Raw genomic sequence first — 26,989 nt, 5'->3', positions numbered from 1 at the left:
ATCAGTCTTGGACCACAGGAAGCAAAAAATGATTAAGAATCCGTTCAAATTTCTTTTCCTTTCCCCTTGGGATACGAAGGCATTGACAGAAGGAATAAAACAATGGTAATTACAGTATCTGAGGTCTGATAACAGTTTTCTGACCTATCTAGGGAATAGGAAATAAGGTGGATTACATAGCCCCACCCAGGCGGGACCCAGAGGGGTCCCGCCTGGGTGGGGCTATGTGAGCTGTTTATTTTGGAAATACTAGAAGAGTAACCATTTTTGCCAGGAACATTCCTTGGAACATTAGCGAGGATTGCAGAATGCTAAACATTAAATAAAACACTTGTTTATAAAGCATTTCATTATTTATATAGGGTGAGAACTCTGTTCCTTAGATGATAATGTGTGAAAATGATTTAAACTTATTACAAAGAAAGACATCATGTAACTTAAGAGATGTTATTATATGCCTGTGTCATATAGAGAAGGAAACTATTTTGGGGTGGGGTGGGGAGAACTAAACGGATTATTCACTGATATGCCTAGAAGTCCAATTAGTTAAAAAGAATGGCCATAAGACATATGACCATTTTACAGATAACTAGCACTGAGGAATTATGTGCTTATGGTCACACATGATTTAGGAAGGTATTCCAGCTCTCCTGAATTATGCAAACCCAACTTCACTGACATCCACATTCAATGGAAGTTTTTTTTTCCCCCAGTTAACGTTAGTTAATTTTAGATCAACTCCGAATTCTTTACACACGGGTAAATAATCCTTTTCCCGGCAATAATAATGTAAACAGGACTCTTTTTATTCCTGCAGTTGGAAAAATAATCTCCTCAACAGCTCTGATTGTATTTAGAAAATCAATATTTTATATCCTGGGAACTCATAAGACGAAAAGATGATGGTATTTATAGATACTTTAAAACAAACAACGACCAATTTCAGTGCAAACACTGCCACATTTTTCTGTATTTACACTTCACACAGCAGTATCCCCAGGGAAGCTTACACTTGCGGGCAGTCAGAACTTTAGTCAATGTGAAGAATCCCTGCGGCCATGGGCGGGCAGGATCTGCTGGGTGTGGGCACCAGCCCTACCAGTCTCAGACCAGGCCTTGGAGCATGTCAGGAGTTTTTCCTCCCAAAGAATGTGGTCTGCAAACAGTTGCTGTTATTATACTGAGACTGGAGCACTTCCTGTAAGTGCTACTTGCATGAAAATCCTCAGCATTTTTTAAAAAAAGTTAAACACTACTATGATCCCTATTTTACAGATCAGAAAACATCAGTGAGACAAATTTTGGGAAGTTCAAGAATCTTGCCCCAGAGTCACCTACTCAGTAACTGGTGGCGCCAGGCTGCGGAGACTTCAGAGCAGCAGTTCCAAAGTGACGGCTCGAGAACCAAGCCTGGCTTCTGGATATGCTTTGTTTGGCACACAAATTATTTTAAAATTTTAGAATAAAATGCCAATGTTTTAAAATTGGAAAATTTTAGATATAAATATGCTTTCTCTGGAAGATCTAGCAATGCTGCCTGTAAATTCTGGAGCTGAGTAACAACTGCTTCTTTGACAGGCGACCAGCTTGCCAAGGTCCTGACTGGGTCAGCTTCACTCATTTGTATTCCCTTCCCAGGCCCTGAGGCCTTGCAACTGTGCCAGCACCCCTTCCCCTCTTTAACCTCTAGATGTGCCTGTGTATTAGGCTGGCCCTTCCCTTCCTACCTGCCTCTAGGCATAGGGCACAACTGGAGATTGATAAATGATAACTATCCCAGAGATGAAACCTTGAAGTCCTTCCCTTTGTTTTGGTTTCTTAAAGTTCATTCACACACCAACAATGGGGGAAAAATGAGGGGAAAAAAAAAGCATTACGCGTTAGATTGACAATATCTTTTATAAAACTAAGTGAACTGTGGTATACTCTCCCAGTTAGAAAATCCTTCTAGTTTTGTTCAACTTTAATACTTTTAACATTTTACTTTTTGCTTTAATTCATAAAGTCAGATTGCGTGTGCATTTTAAAGTATGTGAATTTAACGTGAAAAGTTGCATTTTGTCTTTATTGGTATTTATTTATCTAATAGTGAGTTCAAATATTTTTTCATATGTTCATTGGCCATTTGTATTTCTTTTCCTTTGAATCACCTCTTCGTATTTTTTGTCTATATTTCTATTAGGTGACCTTTTCTTATTTTATTGATTTACAATAAGATTTCTGGAAATTAAGGGAATTAATTCCTGGTCATGTGAATTGCATAGTTTCTTCCATATTTGTCCATGTCATTTAATTTGGTTAATATTTTCTTGGTCATACAGAACTTTCTCATTTCTATGTAGTAATTTTAAAGAAACTAAAATTCTGGGTTTTGGGCATACTGGCAAAGCTCCTTCCCATCCTAAGATTTTTTTTTTTTTGAATACCCATACATCCAGAACGTTTTAGATTTAGTTTTTACATTAAATATTTGATCCACCTGTGATGCACTTTTTTCTGTAAAGAGTGGGATAGGGAATCTAGTTTATCATATTTCAAGTGGTTTGCCTATTACTTTATTTATTTATTCATTTTAATTTTATTTATTTATTTATTTATTTTTGGCTGTGTTGGGTCTTTGTTGCTGCACGCGGGCTTTCTCTAGTTGTGGCGAGTGGGGGCTACTCTTCGTTGCGGTGTGCGGGCTTCTCATTGCAGTGGCTTCTCTTGTTGCGGAGCACGGGCTCTTAGGCACACGGGCTTCAGTAGTCGCGGCGCACGGGCTTAATTGCTCTGCGGCATGTGGGATCTTCCCAGGTAGGGCTTGAACCCGTGTTCCCTGCATTGGCAGTTGGTTTCTTAAACACTGCGGCACCAGGGAAGTCCCCTATTACTTTTTTATTATTTACACAGTGAATCATATTTTAAACAGTGACTTGAAATGCCACCTTAAACATTTATCTAATGCCCTTGTATACTGGGACCTCTTTTGGGAATATTTATTCTAATTTTTTGTTCATCCATTTATTGTGCCAATACTAATTATTGTAATATTGTATTTTAATATATAAGAATAATTAACCCCTCATAACTCTTTACTGTCAGAATTTTACAGTTTTTTTCGGGTTTATTTTATTCCAGGTAAACCTGGTATCATTTTGTCACATTTCAAAAATATACAGTTAGTATTTTAGTTGTGAATAACTTAAATTTATGTTTTAGTAGAGGAAAATTTGACATCTTTAAGATACTGTATTCCTATCTAAAAATAAAGTTTCTATTTTTTCAGTTTTTTTTGGTATCGCTCGGGTTTTAAAATGTTGAGATTTCAAATACTTTACATTTTGTTCATGTTATAGATGGAAAATTATTGTATTTCACTAACTTTTTATTTATACAGGAAAGTTATGGATTCTCTATTTCATCTTTTTTTTTTTTCTATTTTTTTTTTTCCTCTATTTCATCTTTTTAATAAGCCAGTCTTCTTACTAAATTCTTCCATTGCTTCTAATAGTTTTCTGTTGACTAGGCTTGATGTTCCAGATCATATAATCATATGATTAGCAAAGAACTGAAAATACGTAGTTTAGTCCAAAAAAATTTATTACACTGAGAAAGCAGAAACAATCGCAGTGAATGTTCATTAAGCTCCCACTACAATATTTGTGCCATATCCCCTGCCAGCATCTGTACTCAAATACAGATGTTTCCCTCCCTCCTGATACTGGTTCCAAGAGCACTCCCTCCCCTTTGATCCCATCTTCTCCCTTCTAACAAGAAGACTGTTGTGGCAATCTCACTTCTTTTTTATCAATTTTCCCTCTACTGAGTCGTTTCCATCTCCCTGTAAACATGTCATTATTCTTTGATCTTAAAATGGAACAAATTTCTCCTAACTTACTTCTTATAGTTTATTCCATTCCTCTGTTCCTCTTTATAGTGAAACTCCTGAGTTTCCTGCACGCTTCCTCTCCAACTCCCTTCTCCATTCTCACTTTCATTTCAGAGGGTTTTTTGCCTCCACTATTTCACTGAAAAAGCTGTGGTTGGGGTCACAGAAGACCTGCACATTGCTAAATCCAGTGGTCAGTTCTCAGTCCTCATTTTAACTCACTTACCCTCAAGTGTCTCCCAGGAACCCAAATCTCAGTTTTCTTCCCACCTCACTGGTGTTTCCTTTTTGGGCTCCTCCACATTTTCCAAACTTTTCACACTGGAGCATCCCAGCACTTGGTGCTCTCTCCTCACACCCTTGGTGAACTCATGGAGTCTCAAGCCTTTGAGGACCATCTAGAGGCCGATGATTCGGTCTAGGTCTGTCTCTTGAATTCCAACCACTGCTTAACGTTGAGTACGCATCTCAAACCTAACCTGTCCCTGATGAAACCATTGACCTAACTAGTCCTCTTTCCCCCAGTTCTGTTCCTCAGAGTTATCCACAATCTAATAAGTCCTCATCACTTCTAACCTCCTAACTGGTCTCTCAGCTTCCACCCTGGTCCCCTACAGCAGTTATAATTTGATCTTGTCACTCCTTTGTCCCCCAACACTCCAACGGCTTCTCAATTCCCCCAGCATAAAAAGCCAAAGCCCATACGATGCTTACAAGGTCCTTTGCACCCTGGGCCCCTGTTACCTGTCTGACCTCTCTCATCATGCTCACTCCACTCCAGCCGTTGGGCATATTGAACAGACCAGGTAGGAGCCCACCTGGGAGCCTTTGCCCTTGCTTCCCCCTGAGCCTGGAACTCTATCCTTCCATGTCCACATGGCTCACTCCTTCAAACGTAACCTGAGGAAGGCTTCCTTGGCCACCCTGTTTAAAACTGCAAATCCGCCCAGCCTTGCCTTTATCTACCTGCCTTATGGGTATTTCACCTATAGCTCTTATCATCTTCTAACTTAGCATATAATAATGCACCTTAATTTTATATTACTATCTGTCTCTCCCAAACATAATCCCTTGAAGATGGAATATATAGATATACAGATACAGATAGATGTTGCCCATGCTCTTTCACTCTATCACATAGAATAGTAGCTGGCACATAGTAGTTTCTCAAAAAACTTTTGCTTAATTTTTTTTTTTTTTTATTTTGGCCGCACTGCACGGCTCACGGGATCTTAGTTTTCTGACCAGGGATTGAACCCAGGCACTCAGCAGTGAAAGCACGGAGTCCTAACTACTGGACCACCAGAGAATTCCCGCACAGTTGCTTAATTTTTGTGTAAGATAATAATAATAATAATTCTAATTTGTATAGATTAAAAAAGAACAAAATCAAAATATTAGACAATAATAGTATGCAAGGTGCATGGGAAGAAACCTGAGTGAATGTGTTCTAAGTTTCTTGTATTGATCTGGAAGCAGATTAAGATATTAACTTAGAATTTATTAGGTATGCATGATTAAAAAGTAGAGGAACAAAACAAAGAAAAGCATTCAACCACTTATAAACAAAGGTTGAAAAGGAGAAAGAAGAATAGAAGGAACACAACAAAAACGGAAAACAAAAAATAAGAATAAAAGTTCAAACATATCAATAATCACAATAAATTTAAATGGACTAAACCTGCCCTTCAAAAGTCAGAGGTTTTCTGACTACATATGTTTAAAACCAACAAAATATAGCTAAATGTTCTTTATAAGAAACAAATCTAAAATATAAGGACCCAGAAAGGGTGAAATCAAAGGAAAATTAAAAGACATGCGAGGCAAATATTACCCAAAAATAGCTCTAGTCGTCTAAAACAAAAATCACTATTAGGGAACATTAAGGTCATTACACGATAGTAAAAAGGTTCAATTCACCTGGAATATATGACAAGTCTGAAGTTGTGGGCGCTAAATAAAAGAGTCTATCTGAAAAGTAGAATATAGGAGAAATAAAGGAGAAATATGAGTGTCATAGGATATCTTAATCCATGACCTATGTTTAAATATTTTTTAAAATGATGTACTTGATAGATTTTGGTAATTATTTTCATTTTCTTTTCTTTTCCTATGCTGCAATTTGCAGGTGTCTGCATTCAAATAGTTCTTACAAAACCTATTTGAAAACCTATGCCAGACTGTGCAAAGCAGGTATGTACATAAGTACGTATCATTCCCCAGTGGTCCCCTTTATGTGTCCCGTGCTCAGAGGCCAGACCAGCCACGTGCAGAGATGCAGCGTCCATGGCTGCAGCCTCACCTGGATGTGGAGCTGCTTGTCGTGCAGCGCTCTCTGCAGCTCCAGGAGGCTCCCCTTGAGGGTTCTCAGCTTCACCGACAGCTGCTCTGCCTCGTCCTTTGTGTGAGCCTTGCCCTCCAGCAGCAGGTTTTCATTGTGGACTGAGAGCTCCGATAAGGCCACCACCTTCTGTTCTATTTCCACCAGCATGTTCTTGAACAACAGAAATAAGGCTGAAATTCACAAACCCTGCCAGTCTCTGCAAAGACCGTGTCTCACAGCGAAACCCAACACTTTACTAGTCTTTCACCAAAAGATCATGCCTCCAGGTTTGTTTTTTTTTACCTAGTTTTCTTACAACCTTCAAGAGTGGTACGTAGATTTTAAAACTTCTTTGAGCTTCCTAATTTTTCTCTTATTTAAGATTAGATATTATATAATGAAAAACATATGGAAAGCACATTTTATATAGCCAACAGGTAAGTAGAAAAGACCATTTCTTAGTGTTATCCCATTATTATGACTATTTTACTATTTTAGTGTTAGACTGTTATGCTTGTGGCTAATAATAGTAAAGACATCACATGATGAGCCCCTTTTGTGTCAATTTAAAGAGGACTCTCTCTTTCAAAACATTTTTCTTTGGGTTGACTTTTTTCCCAGATTGATGCTTTTTTTACTTGATTTTTATTATTTTTGTCTTTTATATAACGTATTTTTAACCTCATATTTCTGAAAGTTTTCCTAAGAATTTTACTTTCACTTTCTGTGGCAACTCTCTAGTGCTGCAAGGTTTTCTTCTAAAATGGAGGCTAAATCCAGAAAAGAAGCGAAAATAGTCTCCCCTCTTCCAAAGTACTATTTAAAACAAAAACCAAAAAAGAAAAACAACTAAAAAAATCAAGCAAAACAAATAACCATATTATTTTCTATAAAAACTGTTCTGTTTTTATATTCCTTAACTCTGAACTCTTTGAAATGCACGTTCTAATTTATACTCAGTTATACATTAATAAGAAAAGATATTTTATTTCCCTGTACAAAATCAGAATTACTACCATCAACTTCTAGGACTAAAAGTATGATCCTAAAACCTAGAACTAAGTGGGAAAGTGAAATATTTCATGAAGTGGGGCTTAAAGGATGATTTCCTGAGGATTACTTTTGTGGAGCTAATATCATTCTGTGCAGGACTGTCTTTTCCATTAGGCACAGCGGACACAGTGCTGAGAGCCCATAACGCTTCTGGGGACACAAGAAAATGTCTTAATTTTAGGTTCTTTTAAAATCAGAAGAAAAATATGAAGATAATAACAATTAATATATAATGATACCACCCCAGGTTATATTAGTCTCTGTACCAAAGCAATTGTAAAGTCAAATATAATTTTTAGTATTTTTATAGAGGAAGAGGCCCATGGAAGCAAAGTACCTAGGGCCCCAAAAGTCATAATGGGGCCCTAATTCCACGTGACAGCCACACTTATAATTATACAACTGGCTTAAAGGCTTGAATGAATTGACTGAGGAACTGTTGTGTACCTGTGTGATTCCACATGCTTCGAGTTTTAAAAAATACCATTTCAATACTTTGGAAAAGTCCTGAAATACATTAACTCAACCATGGACTTTATGCATAACTATAAAAATAGGGACATCCAAAAGGGAGAGATGGGAATAATGACGAAACATAATTTTGAAATGCTAGTGCATGGGTAATTTCGAGTGCTAGAAGGGAATGCTAAAAATACATGTCTCTTTAGAAAAGGAACTTCAGAAAAAATGATAGAAAGAATAGAAAACACTTGCACATGGCTCTCTACTCTCCACCATCAAGGTAGAGATGCTTCGAATACACATAAATAAGTTGTCCAAAGAATTTAAAAATCCAAATTATAATAATTAATATGACAAAAAAATCTCAAATCATAAAAGGGATGACCAGAATGACATACGAAGTATTAAGAAAAGAAGTGGCATTCATAATTAATGGCTTGTGCATATTTCCTCCAATTCCAAATGGGAGAAACATGCAGTTGTGCATACGGATATTTAACCTTGCAGATTAGGCCGGGTTTTCTAGAGACTTGTTAGTTAGTTAAATGAAAGCACTTTTAAAACATACTTCACCCATGTGTAAAGTCTACTATGCTGATAATCTTTGAAATTCTATGACTGGTACATGGGAGTTTATCATCTATTCTCTATGCTTATATGTGTGCTTGAAAGTTTCCATAATAAAGAGGCAAGAAAATAATCTTACAATAAAAACCTTGATGCCATTACCCCTTACCTTAATTTCTAGAGACCTCACATCGAGGAAGGAAATTCTCTCCTCCAGAAGACAACCTTCCCGTGTTCAATCTGTCTGCCTATAACTGACAATTTTGCCAAGTTTTCCACATAATATTTCTAAATTAGAACCAAAATTGCAACAGGCCACCTAGAGACATCTCCTGTTGTGTTTATCCACAGTCTGATTCACTGACACTAATTCTTCTCGTTGGGTACTTATATTCCTTATTAGCCACCAAAATAGATACCATAAGTGTTTTGGCATCTATAGTCTTTAAGAATGGTCCTTCAGGAAGCTGAAAATGTTCTAAAGAGTAGATACTCTTGGTAAAATTTTTGAAAAGACTAAGTCCAAGCCTGGATTTCATTTAAGCTTTTATAAGGTATTGTTTTTCTACTCTCTAAATATATAAAGTATATGGGTTGTGAAAAATCATACAACCATACCAAGCTTTGTTACCATTATGTTTTCTATAGTTAAAAAATGTGCCTTGTGATGTTGGCATATTCCTTCAAGAACATTTTTGTACCTGGCAGTCCACCAGCTGGGCCTCCATGTCCATGGGCTCCTTGGGTGACCCCAGTGCAATGTCCAGAGTAGCCTTAGTGCTCAAGAGCCAATGGTCCAGCTCATCGGCTTCACAGCGATACCTCTGCAGGGCCTGTTCCTGTCTCTGTTCCTCCAGCTGATCATTTAACTTCTCCTAATGAATTAAGCAGAATGGAACCTAAATCACTCTAAGGTAAAATCATTAGGATTCAACACAGTAGAGCAATGGTTCTCAGGCCTGAGTGCACATCAGAATCACCTGTGAAACTTAAAAAAAAAAAAAACCCATGTTTAGGCCACATCACAGACTACTAAATGAGAATTTGGGGAGGTGAGCCTCAAGATTAGTATTTTATAAAAACTCCTACAATGATTCTTTTTTTAAAATAATTAATTAATTTATATTTTTGGCTGCACTGGGTCCACGTTGTTGCGCGCGGGCTTTCTCTAGTTGCCGCGAGCGGGGGCTACTCTTTGTTGTGGTGCGCGGGCTCTAGGCATGCAGGCTTCAGTAGTTGTGGCACGCGAGTTCAGTAGTTGTGGCTCACGGGCTCTAGAGCTCAGGCTCAGTAGTTGTGGCGCACAGGCTTAGCTGCTCTGCGGCATGTGGGATCTTCCCGGACAAGGGATCGAACCCGTGTCCCCTGCATTGGCAGGTGGATTCTTAACTGCTGCGCCACCAGGGAAGTCCCTAAAAACTCCTACAATGATTCTAACGTGTGCCTAGAGTTAAACGTTCTTAAATAATACATCTCTACAGGACAAGACAGATGATATGAATGATAGAGACTGGTCAAGGATTAGAACAAACCAATGGCATAAGACAGTAGGTAACTTGGCTTCAATGCCCGGGAAACTGTAGGAAGTAGTGGGGTCTATGGAAAACTGAAGAACATATCTGGTCCACCTAAAAGGGCAGCACCATGTAGTTTCAGGCAACTGATCCCCTACAGGAAAGGGTGGTCCAGTGTTATTAGTTTCTTGAGCAAAGGCAAAAATTCAAAAATTTTGGTTAGATCTCTGAGGATGTTTTAATGATGGCAAATAATTCATATTTTTTAAAAAATCCAGGCCAATTACTTTATTTCAGAATTCCACGAGGGTTTCATAGAGTGACTGGGGACAGTATTAATGAATTAAAAAGTTAATCCTTAAGATACTCTAAGTACTTTACTTTAAAAATTATTTTATTAATAATCTATTATGTTTTTAATTAAAATTTTTATTAAATTGTTTAAAAGAGAGATTAAATAGAGCAGACACGTTGATTTAAAATTTCTCCAAAACCAGAAAATATATGAATACCTAGTCTAACTAATTTTATAACAGGTAAAACTAGAAACAGCCTACATACCCAACAATAGGGGGATGGTTAATTGAATTATGGTATAATCAGCAGCTAAATAAAATAAGTGTATATAATAAATGATTATTTGCCAGAGAAGCTGCTAGACCCTAGAGATACAAGGACACAGACACTTTAAATTATAGGATCAACAATATGAACATCGTATACGTTTAGGGGCAGGAATGATAAGAGAAAAACAACAACAAAAAAGGAAAATAACTTATTTTTAACACATCTGCTACCGTGACTAAAATTTCTCTCTCTATTAAATAATATTAAAGTTAAGTAACATGAGAACCAGAACTGCAAGAATATTTTCATGAATTAACGTGCTTGAATTGGCTAACAGTGACTAAGGATTTATTCTTTCACAGTATTGGTAATACTATTCATAAAAATGCTCTTATTTAAACACAGCAAACTATTATGCAAACCTCCTATAATTATTCCTCACAAGACTCATGTCTACCAAGTTATCAGTTTTCCACAGTCTCAGTTTTGCATGCTTGAAATGACTCAGAAAGGGGTGAAAAGACACATTCATGGCTCCACACTGACTCAGGGCTCTATTCACGAGGCCCCCTTGGACACACAATACCAGCTTCTTCTGAGCGGGAAACAATAAACATGTCGATCACGTACGTAGCCCAACATACTTGTCAACACAACCCTAAGAGTTAATCTGGACCTGAGGGGCACCTTCAGAATGGCTTGTTACCTCCAAAAGCTGTCGCTTCCCTGATGCCTTCATCTTGATGGTGGACATTCGCTCTGCTAAGACAGTGAGCGTGGACTGCAAGGGCAGCTGCTCCGCAGGGTCGGACTCTGGGGAGTCAGACACCAGCTCCTCCGCGAGGGCTGACTGCAGCTCACTGATCTCCTCTTGAAGCATGAGAATCTCATCCATCAGTGCCTGTGGGGAAGACTGTGGAATCATACTCGTGTATGTATTTTTTTGCACTGAGGAATCGTGGCACTGGCTGAGTCCCATGTGGTTTGATATTAGTGAAGACACTTCATTTGGAAGTCGTTTAACCAACAAACGGGGGACCTACTAACCTAAGTTTCTAAATGACAGTACCAGACTGAATGTCAGGAAATTTCTGATTTTAAGACCATTTGTATTGGTAACTTAAATGAATTTGAACTGGTTAATTAATCTTTCTCCTTTTCAACGGGCACATCTGTAATCCGTCGGGGGTATGCTCAATTATGTTTGAGTCTACAATTCTATGTTGAAAATAAAATTCATCACTTTCTTCCTCAACATGATTCTTCCCACTCTAAACTTCCCTGAGTCTGAAACAGCACTGCGTTTTAATCACAAACTCACATTATACAAGACAGGAAAAATTTGTCACCTGTTTCTATGCTGTTACCCTCTCCTTATTTTTCTCCTCTCCCCAACTCTAAAATTTGAAGTTTCTCAGGGCTAATTTCCAGGCCCCTTTTCTCTCTTCACAAGCTCTCCCAGGCGATGTCCATTGCCAAGGCTTTAAACCCTTCCTAATGTGGAACACTTAGTAGGAGAATAAAACTTGCCACCCCAAAATGTCTCTGGCATGCAGATTATTTTGAGCTGAAAACAATCAAGGTCCAAAAGACTCAAGAAAAAACTCTGACCTTCCCTCTAACTACCTAAAGAATCTAGAAAGGGGACCTATTACAGGAGTAGAGCTATCATCGAGATATCTGCAAAGAATAGGGCTGGGTGTGGTGAGGGAAACTCTTAAGAGATCAGAGTACACTCTGTATCCCACTATCTCTGAATGGCCCAATTAATATTTGTTTACCAAACATTTGCTTTTCCATCTTTATGTGAGTTGCCTTCCTCCTCTTTTAAGTCTCAAACCACTACCCCAACATCCTCCTTTGTCTTTAGCTGAAGATAGTATTTAAGGCGAGAGTTTCAACCATTTTGGCAAGTTATTCAGTTTTCCTGGGTCTCTCCCACGTATACATGTTATTAAACTTTTATTTGATTTTCTCTGGTTAATCTGTCTCATGTCAATTAAATTCTTAGACCAGCCAGAAGAACCTAGAAGAGTAGAGGAAATTTTCTGCCTCCCTGACACTTATAAAGGTATATCTCTAACCCAGATATCTGTCCTAAGTTTCAGGCTTGTATGTTCAACTTACATATTTCACGGGTGTCACCAACTTATCATGTAAAAGCCCGCTTCTTCCTCTGTTGTCCCCATCTCAGTAAAAGGTAACACCCTTCTCATTGCTTAAGCTTGAGACCTAGGAGTCATTCACACCTTCTGTCACCATATCCAGCATCAAATCCAACTGCTTTCACTTCCAAAACGTATCTTCTATGTCTCCTCTGCTCCCACCTAAGTCACGCCAACTCCTTATCTGAATTGCTCTCATGGTCTACTGGGTGGAGTACCAGTTTACACTCTTGTCTCTCCAAACCCCTCTTCACAGAGTAATTAGAGTGACCTTTTAAAAAGGTAAACCAGATCCTCTCATTTCCCTGCTTTAAAATACTTAGTGGCTTCTTGCCTGTAAAATAAAATCCAAACTCCTTACTGTACTCGTGCGGTCTCACCCCCGCTTGCCCCTTGTACCACACTCCCTTCTGGCTTACTACATTCCAGCCTTCTTCAGTTACTCCAGGACCCTCAGCACTTTCTGCCTCAGGGCCTTTGCACATGGTGTTCCCTCAAGCTCTGGAATGCTCTTCTTCCTCTCTGTGAGATGTTTCTCTTCATTCTTGGAGCCTTAGGTTAATTGTCACATCTTCAGAGAGGCCTTTCCTGACCACTGACTCTAAAAAAAACTCTCTATTGTTCTCTTTTAACAGCACCCTATTTCCTGCTTAACAGCTATCACAATTATACACTGTTAGTATTTCTCATTTTTCGTATTTTATGAGTTGCTCTTTAGCTGGACTCTTGACAGGAGAAATTCTTTTTTGGGATTTGAATGACATGTTAGAAAAACAGGCCCTACCCCTACAGGAGGGGCAATCATGACTCCAAGTAAAGAATCATTGCTTTTATAGTTGCCAATATTTCACAGTTTCCAATATACCCCTACTTGCATAATTCCCACCTATTCCAAAGGACTGTAGACTTCGCTGTAAGCCCAGTGCCTCCTCAGAGTGGGCTCTCAATAGATATAAAAAACAAAGCAACAAAAACCCTCTTCTTTCCCTAATATCAGTTGTCATCCTGTCCAACTGCTGTTTAAGTAAACTATTATACTGAAATTATTATATACATCTAGAAAAGTGCAAACTATAAGTGTACAGTTCTATGAATTTGCACAAACCGCACATACCTGTGGCTCCTGGCACCCAGATCGAGAAACAGAACATTCCCAGGACTCCACAAGCCCCCTGGACCGCATCCCTTCCTTTCCAGAGATCACCATGGTGCTGGCTTGCAAATGTCATAGATCACTGCTGCCTGTTTTTGAGCTCTACAGAAATGGAATCATTCCTGCTGTACTGTTCTGTGTCTGGCTTCTTTCACTCCCTCCAAGACTGTGACTGTTGCACGTAAAAAGAGCTGGCCCTTTTTATCGCTGCATTGTATTCCACTGTCACCTGGTTTGTGGGTCTTGTCCATTTAAGCCTTTCCAGTGGGTTCATAGCGGTATCTCATTGCAGCTTTAATTTGCATTTCCCTGATGGTTAATTAGACTGAGCACCTTTCCCTATGCTTTTTGGCCACCTGGAGATCGTCTTTTGTGACCGCCTGCTAAAAATCTTCAGCCCATTTTCTATTGGAGTCTTTCCTTTTCTTATTGATGCATGGAGTTGTGTATATATTCAGGATAGGAGTGCCTGTGTTTCTTTTAGTTCTGGGTATTGCAAATATCTGCTCCCATTTTGTGACGTGTCTGTCCCTTAACGGGTAAAAGCTTCCTTAATGATGTTTTTTGATAAACAGAAGCTCTTCATTGTATTGTAGTCTAATATATCAGTATTTTGCTTCATTGGAAAAGTTAGGGCCTTTGCTGTCCTATTTAAGAGATCTTTGCCTACCGTAATGTCATGAATATATTCTCACATGTTACCTTCTAGAAGAATGTTATTCAAAGTGCGGTCCATTCAATGGCGTCATGAACTGGTTTGTCTCTAGTTCATGACGAGAGAAAGATATTGTAAGTAAACATTAAGAAATTTTATAGCAACTTGACGTTGACACGATATCCAACCAGTATTTTATTTTATTTTACTAAAATGTTGAGTTAGAAATTTAAAAATTAAAAAAAAAGGTTATACACTACAGATACTTTGAGAAGCACTGTTTCAAAACATTTTTTTTTTTTTTAATCTTCACATTTAGATCTACAATCCACCTAAACTTAATTACCGTGTCCGGTGTAAGTAGGGGTCAAAATTCTTTTTTTTTTTCTTCTTATTGACCCTGTATTATTTAGTGAAAAGATGATTTTTCATCCACTGTTTTGCAGTACAGTTTTTGACATAAGCCAAGTGTCCGTGTAGATGGGAGGGTGCTTCTGGCTTCGCATTCTGCACCATTGACCCATTTGGTGTCTGTGCCAATACCACAGTCTCATAATTGCTATAGCTTTATAAGTCTCACTCTCTGAAAGGATACATATCCTTCAATTTTATTCATCTTCTTCAAGGTTGTCTTGGCTATTCTTGACTCTTTCCATTTTCAATATATATTTTTTAGTACATTTGCAATATGTTTTAGAATTATCTTATCAATCTCCACCAAAGAACTTGCTGGGATATTTTAATGTAATTGTAACAAATTTACAGACCATTATTGTTTGTTATACATTCAAATTGCTTTTGGTCCAGTAAAGTATTTTCTCCTACTTTATAATCATTTTTGGTACTTGATTGCCAAAAATATAAAATTCATATTATGTGGTCTGTTTTGAGGGTTTCTCCATAAGTAGACCGACCTTATTATATCTTTTTTTGCACTGATTCTCTGTACAAGCAGGAAGAGCCCCCCACTACTTCACACCACGTTCATTCTCATTCTCTCCTCTGTGCCTTTCCTCACACATTTACATTTATAGTGTCTCCCATCCACTCCTGTTACCATTCCAAATTTTCAAAATCCATGTCTCCCAAAAGACCTGTTAGAGTCTCCTCTGATCTTCCCACCACTGTAACCCATAATCACATTGCTGGGTTTTCTATAATGTGTTGGTAATTCATCTACCCCTAAATCATATGTTAAAGAATAAGTGTCTATTTCAGCTGTGCACATAGTAGGTGCTCAACACATCTAGTTGAATTCATTCTAATTCATAATAGACAAAACAGTTATCTTAATCATGAAGCAACCAGGAAAAAAAAAAAAAAAAGCTTCCTCATTCATTTAATCTCAGTGGACTTGACCAACCAGGCATACAGTGAAGTGAACAACTTCCATTTCAGACTCACAATGTCTAAAACAGCTCTCTGAATGTTCTGTAGTAAGTGATGATGGAATTAGGAATCCTAGAACTGTTAGTTTCCATTCCGTTAGAGTCAAGCCTCGCGCTATTCATGCTTCAGTTTACTCTCAGGGGAGAGTGGATATTTTTGGAAGGTTGCTATAGTTTTTAACTTCAAGATCCAGCAGCCAAACTTACTGGGGGATGGGGTTTTCTTTTGCGGTGATGTAAATGTTTTGAAACCAGATTGGGAGGGTGATTGTATGACATTGTGAAAGTACTAAAAGCCACTGAACTGTACACTTTAAAATGGTTAATTTCATGGGATGCGAATTTCACTTCCATCTAAAAAAACAAAAAGATCCAGCAGTTAAATATGTCTTTGCCCAATAACTGTCTCAGCTGGTGGCCAGATGCTTCCCTCCAACATCTGACTCAAAACTAGGGAGAGGAGATGAAATGTTGTTCCTCTTTGCGTTTCTGACTTGTGTTTACAAGGAGGGCATGTGTATGACCAGTTTGTGGTCTAGAGAAGTTCCTTGAGCTTTTCTAAAATGACTCACTCTGGGGAGAACATGGAGCTCATGTCTGGTTCAACACCAAAGGTGAACATGAATTTCATTGTGACTTTCAGAACTATCTACATCAGAGTTCATCTCAAACTTTGAGCTGTTATTTATATTAAAGAAACAGAACCGAAATAACCTCAGAGCTCTGCCTACTAACCATCACTGAGTTGGTGTGGCAAAGACAACACATGCCCAGGAAGCATTAGCTGCCCGTGATAATGAAGGTCCCGATCAGAGGGCTCACCACCCAGAAGAACAGCCACAAGTCAGCTTATGAACTGCATTGATGTCTTAAACTTATTGTTCAATTTAAAGAGGGTAACAGGAAAGGCACAGCCCTCCACCCAAATTCAGCAGATTTAGACAAGTGTTCGGAGGAAAAATGTAGGAATTAGAGTAGCTCTCTAAAGAAACATTAGTACATCTCTTCCAAGAGAGTGTTGGGAAAAAATTAGCAATTGAAGTATTTTTTATTAATTTTTAGAAAATACTAAAAGCATACTGGACTTTCTCACACACATTCCACTGGAATTTAGAAAGAGTAATTCTATCGTATTGCTTGAAATTTTTAAAGTATCATTCCAGAAGCCAAGAACCAATTTAGATATTGTGATACCGTTAGCCTTCCATGTGGGCAGGGCTGTCCCAGAATTCACAGAATTTAGGTACAGACAGCAAAAGTAGGTCAGATGGAAAATGTTAGATTTGTGATGATACAAGAAATTATACATTATTTATATTTCTTTCCCTCTCATTAGAGAATTAATATAATTGTTAAAAGCTCCAATGATGGGTAATCATTGAATTAGCTACATCCCCTCATTGCTATAATTGTTAGCATTACCACTCTCAATTTAGAATGGGACAAAAGTCATGTGGTTGGGCTTAATTACAAGAAAAGTCACAGGTTCATTTCTAATTCATAATACTTAGCTTTAATGTGCAATTTTGAGTTTTCTCCATTAAATCCCTTGAATAAAATAATACTTTTCCTCTACATTCAGTTTGTGTTTTTCATACTAATACCTAAGAGGCAGGGTGATGCTGGTGATTGGGAGCTAATTTGCATTTTAATTAGGAACTCTGAAAGGTCAAGGCAGACCGCCAGGATCCTGCTTTCATACAGTTCCTAAATCCTGTGGGACCTGCTGAAGGGCCTTTGGGAGCTGTGGTCTGTCACCTGGGACACAAGAATGATCAGCCTTGAACAAAAGCAGAGGTGATTGGAAAGTACCCAAAAGTAGAGAGAGGCAAATTCTGTAAACCCTCTTCTGGAATGTTGGCTTCTGATAATCTAAGTCTGTGACACTCAAATTCACTTTAATCCAGCCTTTGGATAATTTATGCCAAATCCTTTTTGGTTGCTTAAAAGAAGCTGTAGTCAAATGTATGGAAGTTCTCCTGCCCATCCAGGCACAGTGAAGAGTTGGGGAGGGTGGTAGGCAGACAGAGCCCCAGGAAGCACACTGGGGCTATCCGGACACCCTTTCAGGTGACAGTGAGGCGGCTGTTGACAGTTAGGAAACTGGAGTGTCAGTTAGAGGGGACTGCGGTGCTCCGGGGACACCGCCTGGTAGTAGAGACCTAAGTCCCTGACTGTCCTCGTGATTGTCTTAATCCAAGTAAACAAAGGTTAATTTTAACTTTATATTTTCACTGCACCCTCCCCAAACCAGATGGACTATGGGTGACTTTAGGATAGCAGAAAGACCCACAGAAGGTCATTTTACCAAAATAAGGTCTATAAATGGATGCTATACACTCTGATTTCTATCTTAAGAAGTTACAAGAGTGTCAAAAACCTGAAACCACTGTTTCTCAACATGCTGTCTCTAGATGAAATATTCTCATTTTTGTGTTATACTGCAAGGTCCTTTATTGTAAAATAGTACAATTTTATCTTAGACTACACATACGAACAAGCAATGTATTCCAAGGTTATCCTGGGTTCCAAAACTATAGAGATGTTAAGTAGAAGAAAGATAAAGTACAGAGTTTCACTCTTAAAGCGGGTAAGGGTAAATTACCCAGTATTTGATAACTACATAATTGCATCATGCTTTTATAGCTCTTAATTTGCATTTTAAAATATCTTTCTTTTCCTCTGCCTTTGATAGCGTTGTCACACGCTCCTGAGTTCTGGCCGCAGCAACGTTTTCCTGTACCACGGTGACTGAATATTTAGGTGACTGCACGCCTCAGTACCCAGACCCAGTTACACCTGATTATGCATTAAGAGTACACCCGATAATGCTGCTAAAGCAGTAACCTGATTTAAGCTATGCACTTTCTTAGCATGCATTTTAAGTTGATGCATTTTTAACAATATCTGTCTGAGTTAGGTTAATGTAATCATCTCTGTTTCTCACCTAAAGCTGAAGCACTGTCCAGTGTCCCTTTTAAAAAATGATTCAAGTCTGGGAAAACCACAAGATTACAACTTGGAACCCCTTATTCTTCAGCTGCTTCTTTGCCTACTGGAGTCTGAGAGTTATTCTCTTCAGTGATAACGGGGAGGTGCTGGGCACACACTGGCTAAGTTTCTTCAAACAACAATACCCCGAGAAGGTAGACGTGGGGTACACTTTATTCTTACAACAATGGTTCAAAACAAAATAAAAATAATGTGGCAACTATAAGGAAATGCAGTTTGTGTAATAAAAGCAAAAAAGCAACATCAAGGTCTGAATTTCCTTCTTTCCCTGTTAGACCCCTCCCTGAAGCAGTGATGGAAACCACCACCACTCGGGATCTTGTTTACTCTGTAACAAGTGATACAGTAAAACGGGTCAGCCTGCTGTCTTATACACATGCTTGGCCGGCCAGTCATAAGTAAGAGTGCACCTATTTGATCATGCAGGAAACTGAAGTCATCGCTATTCTTACCTGGTGTTCGGCCATCTGGCTCTCGGTACTCCTGCCATGCTCCGGACTTTCACCGAGTTTCATCTCGATGGCCTCCATTTTCGTGGAGACGGACTGAAGGGAGTCCTGGTACTTCTGCTGGCGTTCCAATGCTTCGTAGAGCGTGCGCTGCTTTTCGCTGATCTAAAGAAGAAAAGGGATATTACCAAATATTCCCCAGCCCCTTATCTTCTAGATTACGACATTTCTTTCCTCACCGCTTTACCTCTGTGACCCAACAAAGGGTGTTCAACTGTATATGGGATGTGTAAACATTATGCATTTATTTCATAAGACAATCGCTAAGGTAATCAGTGTTTGGTGGGCTAAACAATTCCACATTTCGAAGACTTACCACATTCTTTAAGGTTTCCCAAGAGCGCTGTAAATCATCCAGTTTAGCAGTAGCAGACGGCTCCAGTCTTGGGTCACAGAGCTCCTGGGGAGGCAGAGTGCTGGGGGGAATCCTGGAGGCATCCGTCTGCAATGTCTCAGCAGACAATGCTTGGTAATAAGCGATGTCCTATGGGTGCAAAGCACGGTGTTGGATTCAAGAGGAAAACAAGGTTTAGGTCATGATGCTCTGGGTACCGCTTGTCATGTGGAGGAAAGGTTTAGGATTCACACCCATCCCCGGGGGCTACCAACTATCAAAGTTAGTAAACTCCTGTGACAAGAAGGTCGTATCAAAGCACACTGGAGTTGCTTTAGAATTTTTTAGAATTGGTAAAAAAAAATTTACCAATATTTCAAGTTGCCAAAACTCATTCCTATTTTATATTTGGTAAAATGGAAATATCAGGTTGGCCAAAAAGTTCGTTCAGGTTTTTCCACAATGTGGAATACATGTTTAAGTGGTATACATATTTAAAGACTGATTAACCAGCAAAAAAGGAGAATCTAAATGATCTACTTCCTAAAATGTTGCTTAATGTGTTGATCAAAGTTTTGAATAATTTTTTAAAACCCTTGATTTAAATACATTTAAGTCTATAGAAAGTCTTTTTTCAGATATAGCCAGATCTTTAATATTTGTGAGTTCATTATTCACAGTAATTAATTTAAATATGTTAATATTAATAAGGGAAAATGTAATAGGGAGGTTAAAACTACTCTAAGAAACAAATAATAGAGAGGTTTTCTTCTATTCGATTCCTGGAAGTACAAAAGAAATAAAGTGAATGCTGAAAAATGAAGCTTTTGAATTTTCTTATTTCTTGGATAATAAGTAATATTACATATTTTATTAGTATTGATAATGGCATTACTATCTCAAGGTACATAATTCATGTGTTTTTAATTGTTTTTATGGTTGTTTATCTGTATATTTATAGAAATTGAACTGGGACGTAATGTTTATATTCTGGAAATTGCTATAATAAAGTTCACAACTTTCGCAGTTGCACTGTTTAAGATCAAAAACCTGAGCCTTATTGATAATAACGTCTTGGTAAAAAGTATTGACGAAAGCCCCAGACACCTGGGAAACCAAGGAAACAGCAGGAAGTAGCCTGGTGTCTTGGGGGTCTGTACCAGGGCAGGAGCAGGGTGGTGGAGTACAACAGAATGAGTTCAGACAGGAGTCTGCCACTAGAGGACACCTGAGACCCCAGGTGAAATTCTCCTCCCAAGTAGCTACAGAATTGGAGCAAGTCACTCACATCTCATGCATGGGTTCCCTCATCTGCATAACACTGGGTGGTTTTGAGAATTAAATACAGTGATGTTTGAGTGGCCATGAGACCTTCTACCCATTTTGTTGCTGTTGCTGAGGCTTCTAGGTAAGTCCCCAGCATTTACTGATGACGTTGAAGCATGGAGACTGGTTCCTTTTCATTCCTAACCCTGCCACTCATCTTGAGTAGATTATCTTGGTATTTTCAAGTCCTTGACAGGCTTATATCCATTCATCCTCACCCACTTCCACTCCTTGAACATGATAGGCTGTCATCACTGAATGGATTCACCCCAAGTGTATTTCTGACTGTGTTTAAGTTATGTAAACCCTTCTCTTGCCAACTGCTGTGTTTCCTTTGCCTCTTGAACCTCTGCTTCAGCCACTTGGAAAACCCCAACCATGACTCAATGCAACTTTTCTTTCCAGTACGCACACACACGATCAAAGCCCTTGAGGAGATACTCCTGCAAGTTCTCAAATTTTCAAGCCTGTCTATATTCAGACTCACCTCTATCTCGCTCCTCCTGGTCCTCTTGATTAAAAAGGACCCTCCTACCTACTCCCACAACCTCAGCCACCTTCGCTTTTGCAAGGGTCTTGGTCCATTAATACCTACTCCCTCTTCACTGTCTTTCTCCTCAGCATGTAAATAAAGCCACATTTTTTTCCATCTGAAAACACCTACACACACTCTTTTCTGATTTTTTTCTTGCAGGATATCACATATTGGAAAGTTCTACACATCAATATGTGATGGCTCATCATACACAAATACATTCGGAATCATCATTTCTTCCCTCTCCCTTTGGCTTCATAATCCAGTTTCTGAAAATGGTAGTTTACACTTAATATGTTCACTTTCTCACTCTCAGTCCACTTCTAAGTAGCCAATTGGGCTTCGAGCCTAGCGACTCCACTGAAAATGCTCTGGCCACAGTCAGTGGTGGCTGTTTTCCATGATATAAAATGATTATTTTTTGGATCTTCTGTTGCTTGGTCTCTCACTAGCATTCAATACCACTGACCATCCCTTTTTGGAAACACTTTCCTTTTCATCTCTGTTCTCCTCCCAGCTCTCTAGTCATTCAATCTTTCTCTTTTGTAGTTTGTTTTTTGCCCTCATTCTTAAATACTGCTGTATTTATAAGCTCCAGACTCACATATCCTGTTGTACAAGTTTATCCCCCAGTCTCTTCAAACTCAATACTTCAAAAAAAAAAAACAAAACCAAACCCACATCTAGGATGAGAAATGGATTTAGGAAAAATGAGGAAGTATTATCCATCTTTCAGTGAATGGAACTTCTAATCACCTTACTTGGGATTTATTCTCTATTTCTTCTTTCCCTTACCGCCCCTGCTTATGTAAGGATGAAGTTCTATACCATTGCCAAAAACACTGGTTCAAGCTCACGTTACACCAACAACTTCCTAATTCTCAGGTTGCAAACTGGCAGCCTGCAGGTTGCCTCTAGCCTGCATACATTTAGCTTGGTTTATACAGTGTTTTAAATTGTGTAAAATTTCTCTTCATCCAGAGAGGGAGCTTTCATAAGAATCCCGATTCATGGCTTCTCTTGCAAACCAGAAGGTAGGTAAGACAGGACTCTGTGTCCAGGCAGCTACAGTAATTCTAACGGAGGAGAGGCTGCCTCGTTCATGCGGGGAGGTGCTGTCCAGGTGCCCACAGCCCCTGCGCTGTTTCTCTCATTTACATCACCGGTCTGGACCAGACATCAGAGTGTGCAACTTCTGTCCCTCACTAGCTTCCTGGGCTCTGGATTTGTCTATCTCCGTTCTCCTGTCCACATTGATCCAGAATGACCTGTTCTAAAAGTCACTTCTGGGCAGAGCTTCTAGTTAAATTCCTTCAGTAGTTAAGGATTAGCTTCTGGACAAAGTTCAAATTCCTCTGTGTGGCATTCAAGGTCCATCAGGGTGTGTTTCCTGTAACCTTCTCAGTTTCATTTCTCCTCCCACCTCCTCCTCCAAATCTATGTTTCTCCAATCATACTGATATTATTTACAGTTGCCTTGATGGGCCATTTTCCTTCCTGCTGCCTGAAAAACTTCCTACATGTGCTTCCTTCTGCCTGAAAAACTTCACATCACTCTAGTGCACTCCAACTGTACCTACCTTCCCCTGCTTTAAAACAAAAGGGGGACATCCTTGGCCTACTGAACTCCAGCCTTGTTTAGGTACTTACTCTGTGTCCTTCCTCAACACTGTGCTTCCCACTTTCATAGCACTTGTCCCACTCCACGGTCATCATTTACCTGCTCTCACACAGACTATGAGTTCCTTAAAATCTGTGGAAGTGTCTTTGATCCTGAGCGTATCATGGAGTATTTGGCAAATAACAGGCAAGTATATACATTCATAAAAAATGGTATATGTAAAAGCACTTTTGTAAACTCTTTTGTATACATGGAAGGTAGTACCATTACTGTCTACGAGGAAAAGCAAAACGTCCTTTAATGTAAAAAATTTAAATTAAATACTCTATAATAAATAAAGGCTCCCCAAAATAATAAAATAAATTTGTCACCAAAAAACCTGTTTTCTGGCTTGTGTGTGTGTGTGTGTGTGTGTGTGTGTGTGTGTCTCAGGTCTATTAGACAGGAAAGACAACCCTTGGTTACCTAAAATAATTTGAAAATATATCACCTTTTGTAGATTAATAATTTGCATCTATTTGAGGAATACATAGAGTCAATAAAATAAATCAATCAGTCCTATAAGTAACTACTAAATAAGGGCAATATTTGGCATAGTGAAGAATCACCCTTAGAAATATGTCTCTTGTTGGTTACGTGTCTATGTTATGGGAGTTATTATCCAGCAGATTCCTAAGGAATTAAATTTGGAAAACCACTGCTACAATTTGATTAGCATTTTCCAGTCTAAAATGTACTTTCAAAATTAACTTTCACCATTTTGTGAATTAAGTAGCATTGCTTCCCATTACAAATGAGGGACTTTCCGGGTACATTCAGCTTAGAGGAAGAGCTGGGACCCATTCTGAGCTTTTTAACCTGGAACCGGGGGTTCTACCCATTACACTACCGCTCTCTTCAAACTTCTACTGCCCTCAGCTCTTCCGAGGAGGAGCCCAAGTCTTGGCTTGCTTTTAATAAGATCAAGAAGCCTGCAGCAAGTTCTGCGGCTGCCTCGTTATTTCTACCCTCAAGTAAACTAAACTGTTATCACATTTCAGCTAATAACTACCGTCAGAGAGAGAACACACTGACTGCAGGGGATCAGTTAGTTATATAATGGAGATCTACTTACAGAAGCGGCAAGCACACAGCCTTTTTTTAACAGCTGCGACTTTATGAAGCTGTTATATTTGGCTGCTCCTTGAAACAGCTGTGCATATTCTGTACAGTGTTTTGAGCCTGCAAACTGGAACTTATGGGAATTCTAAATGTTCTCAGTTTCAAGAGAAAATTTTGTAGACCCAGGCATCACTGGCCATGTTGCAGTATTTGTTCATTTTCCTCTGTCTTACATCACTGGACAAGCGTAACATGTGGCTGGAACGATGCGGTCGATTTGTCTAACACCAAGCGTTATATTTTTGCTTTCCAACAGCTTCCTGCGAATATAGCTGCCTGACATGAACTAAATGAAGATTTTCCCCCCTAATTTGCAGTTCCATATGTAAGTATGTTAGGTTAATAACGTGATTTAAATTGATGTTGATATGGGCAGAGTGTCAAAACGGGATTAAGACAAAGCACAATTTTGCTCATAATTTTGGGATTTGACTGAGCTGGACAGTTAAAGTAATCATAATAAAAACGTTTGCATATTTTACCATTTACAGAATACTTTCACATGTACATGGAAAGACACTTCACAAGATGCAGCACTCAGACTTATAATTTTAGGAAGGGGATGCTCTTCCCAAGTGTTAGTCCAAAGGTCCGTGTTCATTGTTCAATTTGAAAATGTTAAGAACATTAAGCACATTATATAGGATACATTTTTCTTACACAATAAAAAGCTGACTCTAGCCATATTTCTATGATTCTAATGACATCTGTGACCACAGGGAAGAACACATCATCAAAGAATGAGTAATTCATATTTTAAAATCAGAATTTGGAGAACTGTTTTCCAAATCCTCCAGAACACTGTGAACTTCTTTTTTTTTTTTAATTTCCTCTCATCACTTTTGTTATTCTTCATCTTATGGCCACTTTTTCTCTAGATTACAAGGTGCTTGAGGGCAAGGGCCACTGCTGTCTCCGCCTTTGTTACACCTCTGGGACCCAGCACAAGGTTTTATGCCCAGCAGGTGCTCACAATGTATCTGATGAATGCATGAATTGATATGTTCCCTAAAGCTACATAGATTTTTACCAAGAGAATTGTCTTTTTTTTTCCGGCCGTGCCACGCAGCTTGCAGGATCTCAGTTGCCTGACCAGGGAATTCCCTCCAAGAGAACGGTCTTATCTAAAGGTTTCATCGTTTCATTTTCCATTTTTGGGGGGAGGTAGGTTCTTTTTATCACAGAAATCCTATTTTGAATGCTTTTGCTTTAAAATAAAAATAATATGATTGATTTGTAATATAGCTTATAGAACACTTGCAATGTTCAATGCTTCTCCCTTGATAATAAATTTTAACTTCTTTGAACACTAGTAATTTCATGATAAGGTAATTAAAATTTTTTTTAGTTTTTTGGCTAAAGGAAAAAAAAGGAAAGTATTATTTTAACACACATTAAAACAATTTTGGTTATTATTTTAACACACATTATTATAACACACATTAAAACAATTTTGGTTATTGTAAAAGCATCTTTTTGATCTCTATCCAATATTTTTCATGAAAACTTTTGACATATTTAATTTAGTGTAATCTATATTTAATATAGTGTACACAAAAAAGACACCTCATAACAGCAAGCTATGGTCCCCATTTTATAAAAAATAAAATTTAAGATTATTGAAAGATAAGTAAGAAAACTCAAAATGCAAATCTACTTAGGAACTCCAAAATATACACTGACAGCCTTGAAATTTGTTGGCAATTAGCAAATAAAGAAAAAGTCTGATACGGTGAACATAAATTTTCCATCTTCAAAATCTGAGCTGGTTAAGTGTCAAAACTATGTTCAGTGAAAATGTTAAAACAGCAATAGAATCATGTTATTTTACAACAGTGACACAAACATTTCATTTTCTGTTAGGATGCAGTACTCCATTACAGACAGCTGTTAGAAACTAAAGCCAGAATGCCTTAAAACAGGCCCTTCTCCAGCTATCATTTCTGTGACCTAATTTTTGCTCATCTCATTTCAGTAGCCTGGGAGAGGAGATGGTGGGTTAAGCCAGTATCGGTCTCACATGACAATCACAGTTTGTGCAACTATCACACCTAACGGTGTGTTTCTCAAAGTCTACGATTCATACCCATAATCTCATAAGAACAGAGAATGGAGTCCTGCATCCGTTCAGAGATCTTAGCTGGAGGAATGCCAAGGGGGTGGTACCTGGTTAATGGAAGCATCTGTATTAGCCACAGGTGAAGGGGAGCGACAGGCAGGTGGAGAGGAAATCTCACTGTTGGTTCCCTCCTCCCCAGACTCCTCAGTGACCGGTGACAGCAAAGTGTGACAGCGACCTGCAGTCATCTGTCACATAAAATGTTGCCCAAAGGACATGAAAATTGGTTAGCTATGTTAACAAAAGACCTGGTCAGGCACAGGCCAAAACAGAGATAACTATACAACAAAAGTTAGAATTACTGAGACCCAAATTTACATACAAATTCTGTGTTACTATTTGAAAATTTTGTCCTCACGTGAATATGCTCCTAGGGACCATTTGTAAGACAAACAGGGGTAAGGGATGCACGTCACATTATAGAGTGTTCTTGTTGATGAAATATCTCTTTATTTTCCTTTTCTTGATTGATTGTATCTTTAGAAATTAAAATCATGAATCATACAAATGAGAGAAGGGTCTATGAAATAAAGCTTGGTCTTGTGGATATTTCAAATTCCAAATATTCTAGCAAGATAAATGCACCCACAGTAATATATTGCCAAAAGAGTCCAGGTATGGTTATACACTACCCAAAGCACAGCACATTATCTG

At 38.6% G+C, this 26,989-nt stretch overlaps 1 protein-coding gene across 3 annotated transcripts in view; it reads right to left on the bottom strand.

Annotated features, from left to right (window-relative positions):
- The window catches only part of SYNE1 (spectrin repeat containing nuclear envelope protein 1), a 448,877-nt gene that overhangs the window by 140,229 nt on the left and 281,659 nt on the right, over positions 1–26,989 (bottom strand). Inside the window, exons 91-96 of one of the 3 annotated variants that reach the window (XM_061207647.1) lie at positions 26,383–26,523; positions 19,556–19,723; positions 19,183–19,344; positions 11,064–11,270; positions 8,978–9,151; positions 6,174–6,365 (exon numbers count right to left, since the gene is read on the bottom strand). In XM_061207647.1, the coding sequence (XP_061063630.1) occupies positions 6,174–6,365; positions 8,978–9,151; positions 11,064–11,270; positions 19,183–19,344; positions 19,556–19,723; positions 26,383–26,523 (1,044 nt within the window). Of the gene's footprint in view, positions 1–6,173; positions 6,366–8,977; positions 9,152–11,063; positions 11,271–19,182; positions 19,345–19,555; positions 19,724–26,382; positions 26,524–26,989 lie in introns of those variants that run through there. The other 2 variants (XM_061207645.1, XM_061207646.1) reach the window with 2 other exon arrangements.

The sequence above is a fragment of the Eubalaena glacialis genome, chromosome 12 (assembly GCF_028564815.1).
Source record: "Eubalaena glacialis isolate mEubGla1 chromosome 12, mEubGla1.1.hap2.+ XY, whole genome shotgun sequence".
Taxonomy (NCBI): domain Eukaryota; kingdom Metazoa; phylum Chordata; class Mammalia; order Artiodactyla; family Balaenidae; genus Eubalaena; species Eubalaena glacialis.
This window is presented reverse-complemented; position numbering and strand designations above follow the sequence as displayed.